The sequence below is a fragment of the Syngnathoides biaculeatus genome, chromosome 7 (genome assembly GCF_019802595.1).
Source record: "Syngnathoides biaculeatus isolate LvHL_M chromosome 7, ASM1980259v1, whole genome shotgun sequence".
NCBI classification, from domain to species: domain Eukaryota; kingdom Metazoa; phylum Chordata; class Actinopteri; order Syngnathiformes; family Syngnathidae; genus Syngnathoides; species Syngnathoides biaculeatus.
The window spans coordinates 30,072,625-30,090,677 of record NC_084646.1 but is presented as its reverse complement, the minus strand read 5'-3'; the positions used below and the strand labels follow the sequence as shown (position 1 = coordinate 30,090,677).

The 18,053-nt window shown below is 43.4% G+C and overlaps 1 protein-coding gene across 5 annotated transcripts in view; it reads right to left on the bottom strand.

Moving 5' to 3' along the window:
* The window catches only part of LOC133503188 (carboxyl-terminal PDZ ligand of neuronal nitric oxide synthase protein-like), a 123,824-nt gene that overhangs the window by 62,588 nt on the left and 43,183 nt on the right, over positions 1-18,053 (bottom strand). For all 5 annotated transcript variants that reach the window (XM_061824506.1, XM_061824507.1, XM_061824508.1 and 2 more), the window contains 2 exons: positions 8,185-8,293; positions 922-1,063 (listed from right to left, as the gene is read on the bottom strand). In XM_061824506.1, the coding sequence (XP_061680490.1) occupies positions 922-1,063; positions 8,185-8,293 (251 nt within the window). The remainder of the gene's footprint in view (positions 1-921; positions 1,064-8,184; positions 8,294-18,053) is intronic.

The window sequence follows — 18,053 nt, the reverse complement described above, 5'->3', positions numbered from 1 at the left end:
GTGAAGCATGAAGGTGAAAGCATCATGTTGTGGGGCTGTTTTGCAGCAGCAGGAACTGGAGCTCTTCATAAAATAGACGGCATCATAAAGAAAGAACATTACATTGAGATATTAAGGCAACATCTCAAGACATCAGCCAGGAAGCTAAAATTTGGGTGCAAAGGGTCTTCCAAATGGGCAATGGCCCTGAGCAAGGCTACCAGGAAGATGCTGTGGTGTTAGCCAACGGGAGAGGAGCTCTATCATGCTACAAAAACCAATATACAGGATGGCATCATGGGTAACGATTGACATCCCTCCTAGCCAATGGGATGCCAGGAAGATGACACACAAACCAAGATAAAGGATGTTTATGGTCAGTGGAATTTGCGAATACAGCACCTATTTTTTCTTTTTGTATCCTGAATTTTCCTTTGAAACAAGAGACAACATTTTTCCAAAGAGGCGTTTTGTAACCTGAATTTTTTTGTTACTGGAGACTTTCGTAAGTAGAGATACTACTGTATATGAAATACCTAAAATTTCCAAGACACTTTGACCTTGAACAAATTAAGATGAAATTCTCTAAGCAAATTTTTCTCATTATTGTGGCATTTAACAAAATTAAATAATTTTGGTGATCCTGACTCACCTGAAACAGGAGAGGTTCCATCTAATTTGATTTCTGACAGTGACACAGAAAGAGAAATGTGTGTTTTTGCACTATGTATGTAAACTTCTGCCTTCAACTGTGTACGTGTACACACACGGACACGGACACGCACATACACACACACACGCACACGCACACACACACACACACACACACCACACACACACACACACACACACAGTATTAGATTATATTTCACCAGTACATTCTGCATCCTTGAAGATGCTGCATGCTATCCAGCAATTCCATTTATTCCAAGTTGTGCTTACCTGTAATAGAGGAGTTGTTGCCATTCTTTTCAGTGTGACAGTCTACCTGTCCATCTGTGTTCTGCTGTGCATTCTTCAGACTCAGTTTGTGACAGACCTCAAATGCCTGACCAACAGTCCGGACAATGCGCATGGCCTGACTCTGTTTGGTAAGGAGAAAGAGATATATAGTTGGACCACAAAAAATGTATCTGTGGAAGTTGAATGCACTCACAAAATATCTAATTATAACAAAAGTAAGTAATATCCCGTGAATATTTATTTAATATATTTTCTACATCTAATCAATGTGCAACTGAAGAAGTCACATTGTGTGTGCTGTTATGGAAAAAATGTAACTGTGTGAATGTTGAAGGCATTCACACAATGACACAGCTAGAATTGAGTTTGTGTACAGCTTCTGTAAGTATAAACTACAGTAAAGCCTCGGTTCTCGAACGTCCTCGTTTTTTAACAAATCGGTTTTCAAATGAAAAAAATTTTGAGATGTTTTTGCTTCTGTTTACGAACACAAATCAATACTCGAACGCTGGATCAATGCTATACCACTATAAAAACACATATCGTGCAATTCGCCACGCTGCCCTTGCTCCTCTGATCACTGCTTCATCTACCTCATACCTGTTTTCAGGCAAGAACTTAAGTCCGCGAAGCCTTTAGTAAAACCAATGAGGCAAATTTAGCACTTCAAAGCTATTTCAACTGCACAGACTGGAGTGTCTTTTTTGCATGTTCAACAAGAACAAACCGTGGTTTACAGCCAGAGTTGGGCAACTCCGCCAGGTTAAAGAGATTACATATCATAGTGGGGAAATGGCCCTGTACAATCGCACGAGAAACAAGCTGACTAAAAAAAAAATAACATTGCAAAAAGCTATTATGCAGCAAAGCTGGAAAAATAGTTTGGCGCGAACAACTCCAAATCAGTGTGCAACGGATACAATCGCCAACTAATTACAAGTGAACTCCCCCACCCCACCCCACCCCACCCCACCCACTAGACTACAATAGTGGGCTGCCCGAGAACCTGAACAGCTTTCACTGCAGATTTGAAAAGGACACTTTGTCTCCACGCACCCACCAAGTTGCACCGCCGAATTTTAACATTATACACCATCTCATCCTGTACTTTCTACTTTGGCTTCAGACAAGACATTTTTACCTAAAAAAAAAGAGAAAATCTCATCCAGTTTCACTACTTTTTCTTCTATTATTCTCATACCCCAACATTCATTAAAGTAACAGCACTTATTTTTTTTTTATCTTTACGGTATTATCGAGAGTAAACATAAGCAGCATGTCTAGCTCGTCTTTGCTCTACGTTGCCCAGACTGTGTTGCTAACATAGTGGTGGACGATATTTGTAATTATGAGTGTACCCCTTTAAGAGCCAGAGGGGGCCAGAGTCATGTGAACAAGGAATTTGAAGTAGGCTGAGCAGCAGACCCTGTGTTAAAAAAACAAACAAAAAAAAAGACGAGCTCTGGTTCACTGCGCTGGATCAGTTTTCAAGTGCACTGAGAATGTGCGACAAGTGCGCAGTCGCATTGGGCAATATCTATGTATTTCTACTTGTAACAAATTTTACGCACATGATTTTTCGTGCTCGACTGTGGATATGTGCGAGTGTGACGGCAAGCGGGTGCGCCCGTCAAATCAGAGTGACTGCAAATGCCCCCATAAACTGCTTCGTATACAACAAGCGTTTTCAGATCAATCCAACCAACCAATCAACAGACGTGTATCAGATTTTCCCCCTCGCTTGCAAAAGTCGGATCAGAAAATAAATGAGTGTGAATTCTGGCACAGGTTACGGTCGGAATATTGCAGAAAAACAAACGCGTTTTTTTTTAATTCATGCAATTTCAAAAGACGGAATTCCGCCTATATACGGAAAAATCACGTCTGAAGTATCTGCGAGCAACAGTATGGTTCCATGCCTAGAAAGAGTACCACGGATCCATGATTTGCCTTGAGGATGCAAGTGGAAAAGTACAGAGAAGGTCAGAAGGATCTAGAGAAAGCTTATGACAGAGTACCGAGAGGAACTGTGGTACTGCATGCAAAAGTCTGGTGTGGCAGAGAAATATGTTAGAATCGTACAGGACATGCATGAGGGCAGCAGAACAGCGGTGAGATGTGCCATAGGTGTGTCAGAAGAATTTAAGGTGGAGGTGGGACTGCATCAGGGATCCGCGCTAAGCCCCTTCCCGTTTGCAGTAGTAATGGATAGGCTGACAGATGAGGTTAGACTGGAATCCCCTTCGACTATGATGTTCGCAGATGAGATTGTGATCTGCAGTGAAAGCAGGGAGCAAGCAGAGCAACAATTAGAAAGATGGAGGCACGCACTGGAAAGGAGAGGAATGAAGATTAGCCGAAGTAAATCAGAATATATGTGCATGAATGTGAGGAGCGGAGGAGGAAGAGTGAATCTCCAGGGAGAAGAGATCGCAAGGGTGGACGACTTCAAATACTTGGGCTCAAATACTTGGGGTAAGGAAGTTAAAAAACAGGTCCAAGCAGGGTGGAAGAGTCGGCGGAAGGTGTCTGGTGTTCTATGTGATGCAAGAGTCTCCGCTAGGATGAAGGGCAAAGTTTATAAAACAGTGGTGAGGCCCGCCATGATGTACGGATTTGAGACAGTGGCACTGTATAAACAACATGAAGCAGAACTGTAGGTAGCAGAAATGAAGATGCATAGGTTCTCGCTTGGAGTGAACAGGTTGGATAGGATTAGAAATTAGCTCATTAGAGGGACAGCAAAAGTTGAATGTTTTGGAGACAATGTTTGAGAGAGCAGACGACGATGCTTTGGACATGTTCAGAGGCGAGAGAGTGGGTATATTGGTAGAAGGATGCTGAGGATGGAGCTGCCAGGCAACAGAGCAAAAGAAAGACCAGAGAAAAAGTTGTTGGATGTTGTGAGGGAGGACATGAGGGCAGTTTGTGTTAGCTAGTAAAATGCAGGAGATAGGCCAATATGGAAGAAGTTGACACGCTGTGGCGACCCCTAACGGGACAAGCCGAAGGGAAAAGAAGGATCCAGGATCTTGTTCTTTCAGTCACGACTCACAGCTCGAGACCATAAGTGAAGGTAGGAATTTCGATGAACTGGTAAATTGAGAGCTTCGCCTTTCAACTTAGCTCCCTCTTTACCACAATGGACTGATACAAAGGCTGCAGCACTGCAGATGCTGCATCAATCTGCCTGTCTATGTCCCGCTCCATTCTTCCCCCACTCATGAACAAGACCCGTAAATACTTGAACTCCTCCACGTGGGGCAGCATGTCATCCCCTACCTAGAGAGGGCACGCCAACCTTTTCCGACTGAGGACCATGGTCTCAGATTTTGAGGTGCTGATTCTCATCCCAGCTGCTTCACACTTGGCTGCGAACCGCTCCAGTGAGAGTTAGAGATCAGTGGCTTTGATCAAGCCAACAGAACTACATCATTTGCAAAGAGCAGAGATGCAATGCTGAAGCCACCAAACCAAACATCCTCTACGCCTCAGCTGCACCTACAGATTCTATCCATAAAAGTTAAGAACTAAACTGGGTGACAAAAGGCAGTCTCTCACCGAAAATGAGTATGACTGACTGCCGGCAATGCGGACCAAACTCTGACGTCGGTCGTACAGGGACCGAACAGCCCGTATCAGGGGGTTCGGTACCCCATACTGCCGAAGAGTCCCCCAAAGGACTCCCTCAGGGACACGGTCAAATGCCTTCTCCAAGTTCACAAAACACATGTAGAGTGGTTGGCCAAACTCCTACGCACGCACGAGGATCCCCCTGAGGATGTAGAGCTGGTCCACTGTTCCACGGCCAGTACAAAAGCCACATTGCTCTTCCTGATTCTGAGATTCGAATTCCTGATGGACCCTGCTCTCTAGCACCCCTGAATAGACCTTACTAGAGAGGCTGAGGAGTGTGAACCCCCTGTAGTTAGAACACACCCTCTGGTCCCCTTTCTGAAAAGGGGGACCACCACCCAGGTCTGCCAGTCCAGAGGCACTGTCCCTGACTTACACACAATGTTGCAAGAGTGTATCAACCAGGGCTGCCCCACAACATCAAAGGACTTTTGGAACTCCGGCCAAATCTCGTTTAACCCTGGGGCCCTACCACCAAGGAGTTTTTTAACTGCCCCAGTGACCTCAACCCCAGAAATGGAAGAGCCCGCCTCAGTGAAGTCAGACCCTGCTTCCTCAAGGGAAGGCGTGTCGGTGCAATTGATGAGTTCTTTGAAGTATTCTCCCAACATACTCACAACGTCCTAAGTTGAGGTCAGCAGTGCCCCATCCTCAATCTACACCAGGGGTGCCCAGACTTTTCTTTTTACCCCAAGATCTACTTCCAGCCTCTCGCGATCGAGGGGGGGATGAGCTTTTTTTTTTTCTTTTTAGAATGACCAATGATGAAAGAGAATGACCAAGTCACAAAGATCTACCCACTACAAAAATTCTTTAAGGATTCTTTCTATGTAAATGTAGGTTTGTGTCCCTTGCATGAGCCAAAATTGCACAACACAACATAATGAACCATAAACATTTTTTGTAACTATGTGAGTTCACGTTGATGATCACTAAACACCATACAAATGAAAATGCACACGTGGGCTATGTCACTCACGTCACCTCACAATTCGACTAACTGCAGTGAGAAACACTCACAATCTCTGATGTCCTTCCACACATCAGCCATGGCTTCACAGCGCTGTGTAACTGTACTCCTTTACAGCTGCAGAGATTTTATTGAAGATGATATTTCCACCTTATTTTTTAAAGATCGGAACAACGAGTCAGCTATGCCTCTTTTATGAGTGATGTGACGAACCCAGAAACGATGGTGGCGGCTTTGGCTGTTCAACTATATTGTGTGAAAAGTGACTGCTGTGTGGGCAGTTGGGATTTTAGTTCGTTCACTTTTCTCATTCTCAGCTTGCTTTTCAGCGAAATGTCGGTGTCATATTTTCCATAAACAGTTCGAAGATGCCGTTCCACATTTCACTACAGTGGCAGATGAGGGAAACGCACTTCGAAAATGACATTGTGGAAAAAAAAGTCGACCTCACATTCTGTATGAAAGTGATACGTTTTTGTCTTCTTTACTGCAGCATCCATACTCATGTTTGTCAAGATTATCTTAAAATAGGGGGGGGGTGAGTACGGCTGAGATCAGTTTTTCTTTTCCTCTTGGAACGCCGTCGCGATCGACCAGTTTCGGTTGACGCAGTGAGCACCCCTCATCTAAACAGTGATGTGAGTGCACTGCTTCCCACTCGTGAGATGCCGGACGGTGGATCAGAATTTCCTCAAAGCCGTCGTGAAGTCATTTTCCATGGCCGCATCGAACTCCTCCCACGCCCGGGTTTTTGCCTTAGTGACCAACAAAGACATCTTTGGTACAGGTGTGAGTGGAAAAGACAGTAATATGTGCTGTCAAAAGTATGAATAAAATGTTATGCGATCATTGAGCATTTATTATGGTTGGTTGTGGGACTCTGTTCTGACAATTACAGGGACCAGGACAAGCGTGTCCTGTGGCCTGTCCCGAGATACAGTGAAGAAAATTAGTATTCGAACACCCTGCTATATTGCAAGTTCTCCCAATTAGAAATCATGGAGGGGTCTGAAATTTTAATCATAGGTGCATGTCCACTGTGAGAGAGATCATCAGAAAAGAAAAATCCAGAAATCACAATGTATGTTTTTTATATATATTAAATATATTTGTGTGATACAGCTGCAAATAAGTATTTGAACATCAGCTACAATTCTGACCCTAAAAGATCTGTTCGTCCGCGTTTAAAAGTCCACCTCCACTCCATGTATTATCATGAATCAGATGCACCTGTGTGAGGTCGTTAGCTGCACAAAGACACCTGTCCACCCCATAAAATCAGTAAGACTCAAACTTGTAACGTGGCCAAGACCAAAGAGCTGTCCAAAGACACCAGAGACCAGATTGTACAAGTCCACATGGCTGGAAAGGGCTATGCATAAATTGCCAAGCAGCTTGGTAAAAAAGGTCCACTGTTGGAGCAATCATTAGGAAATGGAAGAAGCTAAACATGACAGTCAATCTCAAACGGAGTGGAGCCCCATGCAAGACATCACCTTGTTGGTTCTCAATGATCCAAAGACCAAAATGGAACATAACCGTGTTTGGAGGAGGACGAATGATGAGTTCACCATGAGAACACCATCCCGACTGTGAAGCATGGGGGTGGTAGCATCAGGCTTTGGGGGTGTTTTTCTGCATATGGGACAAGACGGCTGTACTGTAATAACGAGAGGATGACTGCGGCCATGTATTGTGAGATTTTGGGGAACAACCTCTTTCCCTCAGTCAGAGCATTGAAAATAGGTCGTGGCTGGGTCTTTCAACATGACAATGAGCTGAAGGACACAGACATGAAAACCAAGGAGTTGCTTCATAAGAAGCATATCAAGGTTCTGGTGTGGCCTAGCCAGTATCCAGACCTATACCCAATATAAAATCTTTGGAGGGACCTGAAACTCTGTGCTTCTCAGCGTTAGCCCAGAAACCTGTCTGATCTCGAGAAGATCTGCATGGAGAAGTGAGGCAAACATGGTGAACAACTGCAGGAAACGTTTGGCCTCTGTAATTGCAAACAAAGGCTACTGTACCAACTGTTGCAGCTGTGTCACACAAATAAATCGTGAAAAATTACACATTGTGATTTCAGGATTTTTCATTTTAGGTTATCTCCATCAGTGGACATGCACCTACGATGAAAATTTCAGACCCTTCCATGATTTCCAAGTGGAGAACTTGCAATTTAGCAAGGTGTTCAAATACTTATTTTCTTCAATATATTATCGCTACATTAGCACATGCACAAAGATTATTATTAATGATTGTTGTACAGACACTTTTTTGAAAAACAATACAAGTACAAACAATAAAAGTTCAAACCTAGCAAAATAAATATACAGATAATTCCTAATACGTATTTTGAGGATATGGCTAGCAGTGGTGTGCATTGTACATTGATAGAAGGGTTTTCCTGATTTTTTTTTAGGTCAACTTTGGGGGTGCGCATCATACTTCAGGACGCATTATCAATGGGAAATTACAGTAATTCTGCTTACTGTTAGCAAGAATTCAACACCGCAGTCGCTTTGTTAAAATATCATAGCTAGATGGGGAAAAGTAAAACATCACTTTTCCAGTGACATAACCTCTCTAGGAGTGACAAGCGACTTTTCAAATCTAAAAGGGAAGGGTCTCACCTTCTTTTTGGACTTGAACACATTGCACCGGAAAACATTGCTGTGCCCATCTCGTGCAATGTAACTGAAGATCTTTAAATCTTGTGAGTCATGGGACACATAGAATATTCTAAAGACAGAGAAAAAGACCACAATTAAAATGCAAAAATAACAAAATCATATCCTGGCATTCTAAACTACATATGTATTGTGAAACAGCAATTTTTTCATTTTGCTGTGGTTTCCATGTGAAAATGAATATTTTTTGTCGAAACAAAAGGCAAAAATTAATAATACATCTTTAAAAAACAAAACACGTACCGTAATTTCTCGGAAATAATACGCAATTTGTTCCCAAAATATTTTCAAAATGTCAATAGAGCGCATTATATTTAGGTATGAATGAAAAATAAAAAATACAATCACATTGTATAGTTTTATACAGGTACATAGAGTGGTTAAAAAAGGTATACATATACATTTTGATGATATTCGATGTCTTATGTTACACAATTTTATATATATATATATATATATATATATATATTACAGTAATGTGCGCCACCAACCTGAACTCTGACCTCCTCGGGATGGGGGGGCATTGCATTTTACGACCGTTAGCATAGGATGTTTGTTGCAACTGCACCAAAGATCAGAAACGACTGCCCGTGACTTTCCAGGCAAGGATTGCAAATTTTCAACAGGTTTAATATAGTCGAAAATTTTAAGTCCAGAGTAACATTTTCTACTGACTGTGTTTATTGTGATTTCGTGATTTATTTTGATTGCTTTCACTTGACCTTAACTTTAACATAGATTAGGTAATATGTAAATTGTGTATCTTTTGTGCTGACTTTGTTTATTTAATTGCTTCTTTTTGATTATCTGCAGCACGCTGGGCAACAGATTATTGTTCTACCTGCCAATCGGTCCCAAGCCCAGATAAATACAGAGGGTTGCGTCAGGAATGGCATCCGGGGTAAAACTGTGCCAAACATATACGAGCGTTCCTCACACGAATTCTACAACAGTGAGGTCGTGACTTCCTACACCCACACCCGGAAATGTTAATCTACAAGGTGTAGGTACAAATTCAGATATTGTAGGTTGAAGACAAAACAGAGGAGGCAAGCGGTTTAGTCGGCAGAAGAAGAAGTGAAATGAACAGACCATAGAGCTGTGTGTAGGGACTTTGAATGTTGGGACTATGACAGGAAAAGCTCAGGAGTTAGTTGACATGATTAGGAGAAAGGTTGATATGTTGTGCATCCAAGAGAGCAAGTGGAAAGGGAGTAAGGCTAGAAGTTTAACTGCAGGGTTTAAATTATTTTATCATGGTGTAGATGGGAAGAGAAATGGAGTAGGGATTATTATAAAAGAAGAACTGTCTTAGAATGTCTTGGAGGTGAAAAGAATATCAGATGAAGTGATGAGGCTTAAATTTGAAACTGAAGGTATTGTGTATAATGTGATTAGCGGGTATGCTCCACAGGTAGGACGTGACCTCGAGTTAAAAGAGAAATTCTGGAAGGAACTAGACGAAGTAGTTGTGAGCATCGCAGACAGAAAGAGAGTTGTGATTGGTGCAGATTTCAATGGACATGTTGGCGAAAGAATGAAGAAGTGATGGGTAAGTACGGCATTCAGCAAAGGAATTTTGAGGGACAGATGGTGGTGGACTTTGCAAAAAGGATGGAATTTGCAGTGGTGAACGCTCATTTCCAGAACAGAGTGGAACATAGAGTGACCTACAAGAGATGTGTTGTTGGTGAGTCAGAAGAATTTAAGGTGGAGGTGGGACTCCATCAGGGTTCCGCGCTGAGGCCCTTTCTGTTTGCGGTAGTATTGGATAGGCTGACAGATGAGGTTAGACTGGATTCCCCTTGGACCATGATGTTCGCAGATGATATTGTGATCTGCAGTGAAAGCAGTGAACAGACGGAGGAACAGTTAGAAAGATGGAGTTACGCACTGGAAATGAGAGGAGATGGGAGGAATGAAGATGAGCCTAAGTAACACAGAATATATGTGTGTGAATGAGGGGCGGAGGAGGAAGAGTGAAGATTCAGGGAGAAGAGTTAGCGAAGGTGGACGACTTCAAATACTTGGGGTCAACAATACAGAGCAATGGAGAGTGTCGTAAGGAAGTGAAGAAACGGGTCCAAGCGGGGTGGAACAGTTGGCAGAAGGTGTCTGGTGTTCTATGTGACACAAGAGTATCCGCCAGGATGAAGGGCAAAGTTTATAAAACAGTGGTGAGGCCCGCCATGATGTACGGATTAGAGACGGTGGCTCTGAAGAAATAACAGGAAGCAGAACTTTAGGTGGCAGAAATGAAGATGCTGAGGTTCTCTCTTGGTGTGAACAGGTTGGATAGGATTAGAAATAAGATCATTAGAGGGATAGCCAAAGTTGGAGAGAAGGTTAGAGACAGCAGACTTAGATGTTTTGGACATGTTCAGAGACGAGAGAGTCAGTACATTGGTAGAAGGGTGCTGAGGATGGAGTTGCCAGGCAAAAGAGTGAGAGGAAGACCAAAGAAAAGGTTGATGGATATGAGGACAGTGGGTGTTTGAGAGGAGGATGCACGAGATAGGCTTAGAAAGAAAAAGTTGACACACTGTGGCGACCCCTAACGGGACAAGCAGAAAGAAAAAAGAAGAAGTATCATTTTCTGAAAGTATCGGATTTTTTCTCTGCAAAATTATATTTGGTCCAGAGAGGGTTAAACTTAAACCAAGACTTAAAAACATCGACAACAACAGCTAGCTCCTTTTAAACGAAATATGGACACTTGTGCCAATGACGCTGCCAACCTGGAATTAACGCCACAGTCCGAAACGATAGCTCGCCCCAATGGCTTCAGGTGGGTATGAAAACAACTAGAGCTCAAACTACGTAATATGAGCGTTATGGGCATTTATTTAAGACTGTAATATGTGTTATCAACAGTATGAATAAAATGCTATGCCATCATTGAGCATTTATTTTATTTGGTTGAGGGATTCTGTTCTGACAATTAAAGGGATCAGGACAAGCGTGTCCTGTGGCCTGTCCCGAGATTATATTATGGCTACATCAGCACATGCACAATGATTATTATTAATGATTGCTGTACAGAAACATTACAAACATAAACATGACAAGTCCAAACCTAACAAATATAAATACAGATAATTCCCAATATTTTAAGCATATGGGGGTAGCAGCAAATTGGTGGTGCGCATTGTACATTGGTAGAAGGGTTTTCCTGATTTTTTTTAGGTCAACATTGGGGATGCGCATTGTACTTCAGAACGCATGATCTTCTTCTTCTTTTCCTTTCGGCTTGTCCCGTTAGGGGTAGCCACAGCGTGTCATCTTTTGCCATCTTAGCCTATCTTCTGTATCTTCCACTCAAACCCCAACTGCCCTCATGTCTTCCCTCACCACATCCATAAACCTTCTCTTTGGTCTTCCTCTCGCTCTTTTGCCTGGCAGCTCCATCCTCAGCACCCTTCCACCAATATACTCACTCTCTCGCCTCTGAACATGTCCAAACCATCGAAGTCTGCTCTCTCGAATCTTGTCTCCAAAACATCCAACTTTGGCTGTCCCTCCAATGAGCTCATTTCTAATCCTATCCAACCTGCTCACTCCGAGCGAGAACCTCAACATCTTCATTTCTGCTACCTCGAGTTCTGCTTCCTGTTGTTTCTTCAGTGCCACCGTCTCTAATCCGTACACCATTGCCGGCCTCACGAGTGTTTTGTAAACTTTACCCTTCATCCTAGCAGAGACTCTTCTGTCACATAACACACCAGACACCTTTCGCCAGCTGTTCCAACCTGCTTGGACCCGTTTCTTCACTTCCTTACCCCACTCACCATTGTTCTGGATTGTTGACCCTAAATATTTGAAGTCCTTCACCCTCGCTATCTCTTCTCCCTGTAGCCTCACTCTTCCCCCTCCACCTTTCTCATTCACGTACATATATTCTGTTTTACTTCGGCTAATCTTCATTCCTCTCCTTTCCAGTGCATGTCTCCATCTTTCGAATTGAAGACAAGTCCAAATTAAGGGAAATTATCTCAAATGATACAACTGTCGCAACAGTTTCCTTCACCACAGATTTCAAATTTGGTGATATGGTACACTGTAAAGGAGTCAAATCAGAGCTAACAATATTATTTAGTTTTAAATATAACTATTAAGGCGGCACAGTGGCACAGCTGTCAAGCGTTGGCCTTACAGTTCTGAGAACCTGGGTTGAATCCCGGCCTTCCCTGTATGGAATTTGCAAGTTCTTGGCGTGCCTGTGTGGGTTTTCTCCGGGCACTCCGGTTTCCTCCCACATCCCAAAACATGCAACATTAATTGGACAATCTAAATTGTCCCTAGGTGTGATTGTGAGTGGGACTGTTGTCTGTCTCCATGTACCATGCGATTGGCTGGCAACCAGTTCAGGGTATACACTGCCTCCTGCCTGTTGACAGCTGTGATAGGCTCCAGCACTCCGAGTGACCCTTGTGAGGATAAGCGGTGAAGAAAATGGATGGATGGATGTCACTCTTAAACAGAAAAAGCTGAAGAATGGGCAAAATGTAACAACCTGTTAGGGGTAATAAATTCAGCTTTCAATATTCCATTTCACAGACATTTTGTTTATATTGAAGAACATAATGGGCAAATGGTTTGTGGCTCGAAAATCAGCGTGCTTCACTTATACACTTAACATTTTTGTGGCATTTTTGGGCTATTTTCAGGAGGCCAGACAACCTCTGGTCTTGTGGTATTGCTGATGTCTTTGTCAGCATTCTTTTGTAACATTCTAGACATTTGTGCAGTGAGAAATGCACTCACGCACAGAATTAAATCACTGTACTAATCCATTGTTATTTGAAGCGATCATGTAAAATAAAACAAGCAATTTGCCCACATTGGAGAGACAGAAGATTGGATGGGTAAAAAAGAGATTTGAGTGTCATGTTTATTGTCCAATGCCATTTTCAAGGGGGTTGGGTACTGTACGTGGTGTAAACTGTCATGATCCTGCCGCTCAAGCCCGGGCTGTGCGGGTGTCCGCGCGGTTGCACTTATTGGGAGGTGCACACCTGCGCCTCATGCGGCCTGATTGTGCGGCGTGTTTATGTGACCCCGTTGACGACTGGCCGGCACCAGATCGTTGAGCTTCATGTCCCCTTGGAGTGCTCCGGTATCCTTGATCGACAACCTGGACCTTCGCCTTTTCTCCGACCAACCCCGTAAGCCTGACTCCTTTGATACTTCTGCCTGCTTTGATCGTTCTCCCGTGTACCAACTCCTGCTTGCCTGCTCACCTGCTCTTTTCGCCCGACGTCCCAACTACCGCTGCTGCACCTGACTGCCTGCTCGATCCCCGACCTCAGCATATAATAAATGTTTCTCCCTGAACTACCTTGCATCGTCCGAGTCATGCATTTGGGTCCTACTCCCGTTCCGATGGGACGCGACATAAACTCGACATCATTAGTTAATTTTAAGTGTTGTGAAGTCATGTGGTTGAAGTAAAATACATAGATGTTAACTATTAAGACAGTCAGCAGCATGGTCGTCATCTAACCAACGTTTTGGTTTCCCGTTTTCATCTTTTCTTCTCTGTCACACTAATGGATGCACAGACACACACAAAGATTAACTGATAAGAAATGATCAACGTTGATGCCATTATCGATTCCTCGCAGTGATTCGATTCCTTATCAATGTTCTTATCAATTCCAAATTGGCTGCTGTATATGGAATAAAAAAACAATGCTTGGTTAAAACAAAAACTCACTCTTATTTAACAAAATCTAAATACAAGACCAAGTCGTGGAATAAAACAATTAAAATGAATAAATGCAACTAAATAATGACTGCCAAAAGAAAAAAATGAATTATCTTTCCTATAGTGGCATTGATAAGGCGAACCAGTTCAGTAGAATTGATATATTTATTATTGATGGATCCAGTGAACCGGTTTTTGGTTATCATACCAACACACATTGTTATAACTTCCCTGCCTCACACTCACTTCCATTGGCAAAAATGTATTTTTTTCTTCTGTTGTGTGGAAGAAGTCACAAAGCACACAATTGGTCTGTGTATTTCACACACAATAATGACCAGAAAAGACTTCCATGAGTCCCTCAAAAGTTGCACTGCCTTAAGAATTGCTCATCAAACTATTTTCATCGTAACTTCGTACAGATATGTCTTGATGGATAGTGAGGCACTGAGTTTCGAGTCCTGTGAGTCATTTTACCAACAAACTGAAAACATATTGGAATATATAGAGGCTAAAATGAGTATTTTACATGTCAATTTTGTCTCGAAATATACATCCAAAGGTGCTGCGGAACAGTAAATTTCCCGGGATGTTGGAAACAACCCAAGTAATCCATACATCAAAAAAGGTAGAATAAATGAGATCAGAAATTAAGTGGTGTGCAAAACTGTGAAGGCACTGGGAAAAAAGTAAAACACATTGTCACATCACATCTTTGCTTGTGAAAGACAGCAATTCAGGGAACCTCCTTTTATACCCAATCATGGCAACCACCAATTCCCATTTAGCCTGTTCACCTCGGGGATGTTCCAAACAGGTTTTTCACATTCCTCAACTTTGTCTTTTTTTGCAACCGGTTCCAGCTTTTTTGGAATGTGTTGCAGCCATAAAATTCCAAGTTGATTATTTGCTTAAAACTATAAAGTTTATCTGGTTGAACATTAAATATCTTGTCTTTGTAGTGTATTAAATTAAATGTAAGTTGAACGTGATTTGCAAACCCTTGATTTTCTGGGTTTTTTTTGTTTAACGCAAGGTCCCAACGTCACTGGAATTAGGTTGTATTTGCTCTAACTGAGAAATACAGTTCTACTTTTATTTAGTTAATGAAAGTTCATTCAACAGTTGTGCTCATATGTTTGATAACCAAACCCCGCCATCGAGGCCACCCAAAGAGAGGAGCTTTGTTGAGCAGTTCAAGATTTCGGCTTGGACGCCAAGCACCAGGGTCTCTAAGGGGCCATTCAGGTGGACGTCCGCAAGGAAGGTCCCAACGGCAAAGCAGCAACCAAAACCAAACAGGACCAGGTGACAGCTGTGGGCAAAGCAGGAGGCAGGAGCGAGAGGTGGCAGCTGCTGCTAATTGAGAATGCTGAGGCGTTGTTGAGAGGCGGTGATTGCTGCTGCTGCTGGTCAAGCACCGCAGAGGCGTGGTTGAGAGGCGGTGGCTGCTGCTGGTCGAGCACCACTGAGGCATGGTCAAGAGGCGGCTGCTGCTGCTGGTCGAGCACCGTCGATGCATGGTCAAGAGGCGGCGGCTGCTGCTGGTCGAGCACTGTCGATGCATGGTCAAGAGGCTTTGAGCTGGTCAAGACATAAACAAGAGGTGGCTCAGGGTCAGGCTCCACCAAGACATGAGCAAGAGGTGGCTTGGAGTCAGGCTATGCCGAGATATGGGAATGATGCAGCTCGGGGTCCCCAGATGCCTCCTCAGCCTGCTGCCATCGAGCCTTGGTAGGAGTGAATATGAGAGGAGCAAAGTGCATAAGGACTCGGGAAGGTCAACTGGGAAACATGGGTGTTATAGAACGAGTTGACTCATGGGCGGATTTTTCTTGGCATGGCTTGGGTGGAGTGAAGTGGGAGGCATAAAGCTGAGCTCTACTCTACTTGGACGCCTTAGCTGGCCACCACGTGGGGGTACCGGATAAATGGTCAAACGGTTGTCCCAGAAATCGTCGGCAGAAGAGTACTTGGGAAAGATGACACGAAATGACTTGGACTAACAATAGAGAGTGAAAAACCAAAATGTATATCAGAGCAGGCAGTTATATAAGTCAAGGTCAGCCTCAAAATCAGAAAAAACTGAGTCTAATAAAAAATGTCGGGTCAGGCGTGGAGGTTAATCATAATATGTGGGGGGAGGCACAGGTGAAAAGGAAGGAGAAGAAAAGAAAAGATAGAGCCCACTTGGAGAGGGGGACGCTTGGTCGGCAGCCTGATTGTGCTGGGAGGCAGACCGGCAGAGTGACTGGCAACGCCGCGTTTTTCCCGCAGGGTCCTACGCTGACCAGTTCATTCTGTCACGAGCATGGGATATAGGGTAGGACCTAAATGCAGGACTCTGAGGTAGTGACATGATTTTGAGGGTTGTTTTATCCAAACCTGAGGTCAGAGGTTAGGTCATACACAGGTTGGCAGTCCAACAAAGGCAAAGACACAAAGAAACGTGCCGAAAGGCAAGGTCCAAAAACATGAAAACGAGGTTAGATAACTACTAGGCAAAAACAAAAGTTAACTTGACTTGGCTATGGTGGCACAGGAACCCTGGCTGTGACAACGAAGTAAATACACAACAAGAAGCTAGTGTACACATGCAGATTAATGCAGTCTCATACAACAAACTGGCAACTACACCAACACACCAGGCTTAATTCCATGGCAAATTTAGCAACAATGAGGCGCAGGTGAGGAGCTTATGTCGGAGGCAGTCGTCCACAAGGCAGTGGCCTGGCCATACCCCTGAAATTTATTAGTGGCATGAAAGAAAACATCAATGATACTATCACTAAACTTGAAGGTTTTTGATAAAATACAAAGTGGTATCACTATTTACGAAATTAATCCATTATGTGAAACTAAACCAATAAACCGTAATTTTTTCGTACGTAAAAGTGCAATTTACATTTTAATCTGTTCCAAGCCACCTGACACCCCCCCCCAAAAAAAAACAAATAAAAGTACATAATGTAAATAAAAATTTTAAAAAATATGTCCATTTACCTTTGGCGTTGAACAACAATGCGAAGTGAAGGGTGACTGACAAGCAAAAGGCATCATGGGGGGGGGGGCAGAGGAGTAGGCAAACTTTGACAGCCAAGACAAAACATACACATGAGCGTACGCACATACACAATCCCACTCCAGTTTATTCTGACCCATAGTAAAGCAAGATGAATAATCTTGCAAAAATCACATGAAAAAGTTGTACTTTTGCACTGTGCGTTAGATTGTGACAGCGCTAGTGTGATTCAGTGACAATCGAGTGTCCAAGGGAATCAAAAAGCATCACGGGTAAAGAGCAGCTTTACCGCGCCACAAAAGCCAAAATACAAGAAGTGGATCATAGGTAAACATTGACGTCCCTTAAAGCCAACGGGATGCCAGGACGATGCTATGGCAATAGTCAATGGGAGTGCAGCTCTATCGCACCAAATAAACCACGATACCGGATATTTTCATTCAGGGATTTGGGGAATTGACACAGAGTTTCCCTGGCCCTATAAACTCTATTCTTCTGTGCTGCCCCAAAGTGAGATGGTCTTGGTGGGTCCTAAAACTAATTAACACCTACCCTTGAAGTCTGGACTCCCAAAGGTACCACCTATCTGGACCAAGTAAAAGGCTGAGGAGACATTAAATGGACCTTAAGCTAATGAGCAGCTTCCCATCATATCTTTATTCCTGGAACTTGGATGCAATGCAATATCCACTGGCGTTGAGAGGAACTGCAAACATGGCGTGATTGTGTCCATGCAAGATAAAATTTTTAATATTTCATGAACACTGCAGAAATTTTCTAAATGTATACCTTGCTGTTTGGAAGTGCGTTCTTATCTTTTCGGGTCCTTCTGGCAACCCACCAGCCGACCGGCTTTGGCCAAACCGCTCCGCCTTCCTTTCTTGTCCACGGTGCAGCCAGCGCCACCACGTGTGCGAGTGCCTGCCGCAAGCCAAGTTGGCAGCCTCAATCGTAGAAGCTGGCCGTACAGCTTTGATTGCCTTTCCCAGCCATGACAGGTCAGCATAGCTGGAGCGAGCGACTACCAGCATTGCATGCCATAAACGTACACACCTGACTCAGCCCCAGAGCTCAGTTCAACTG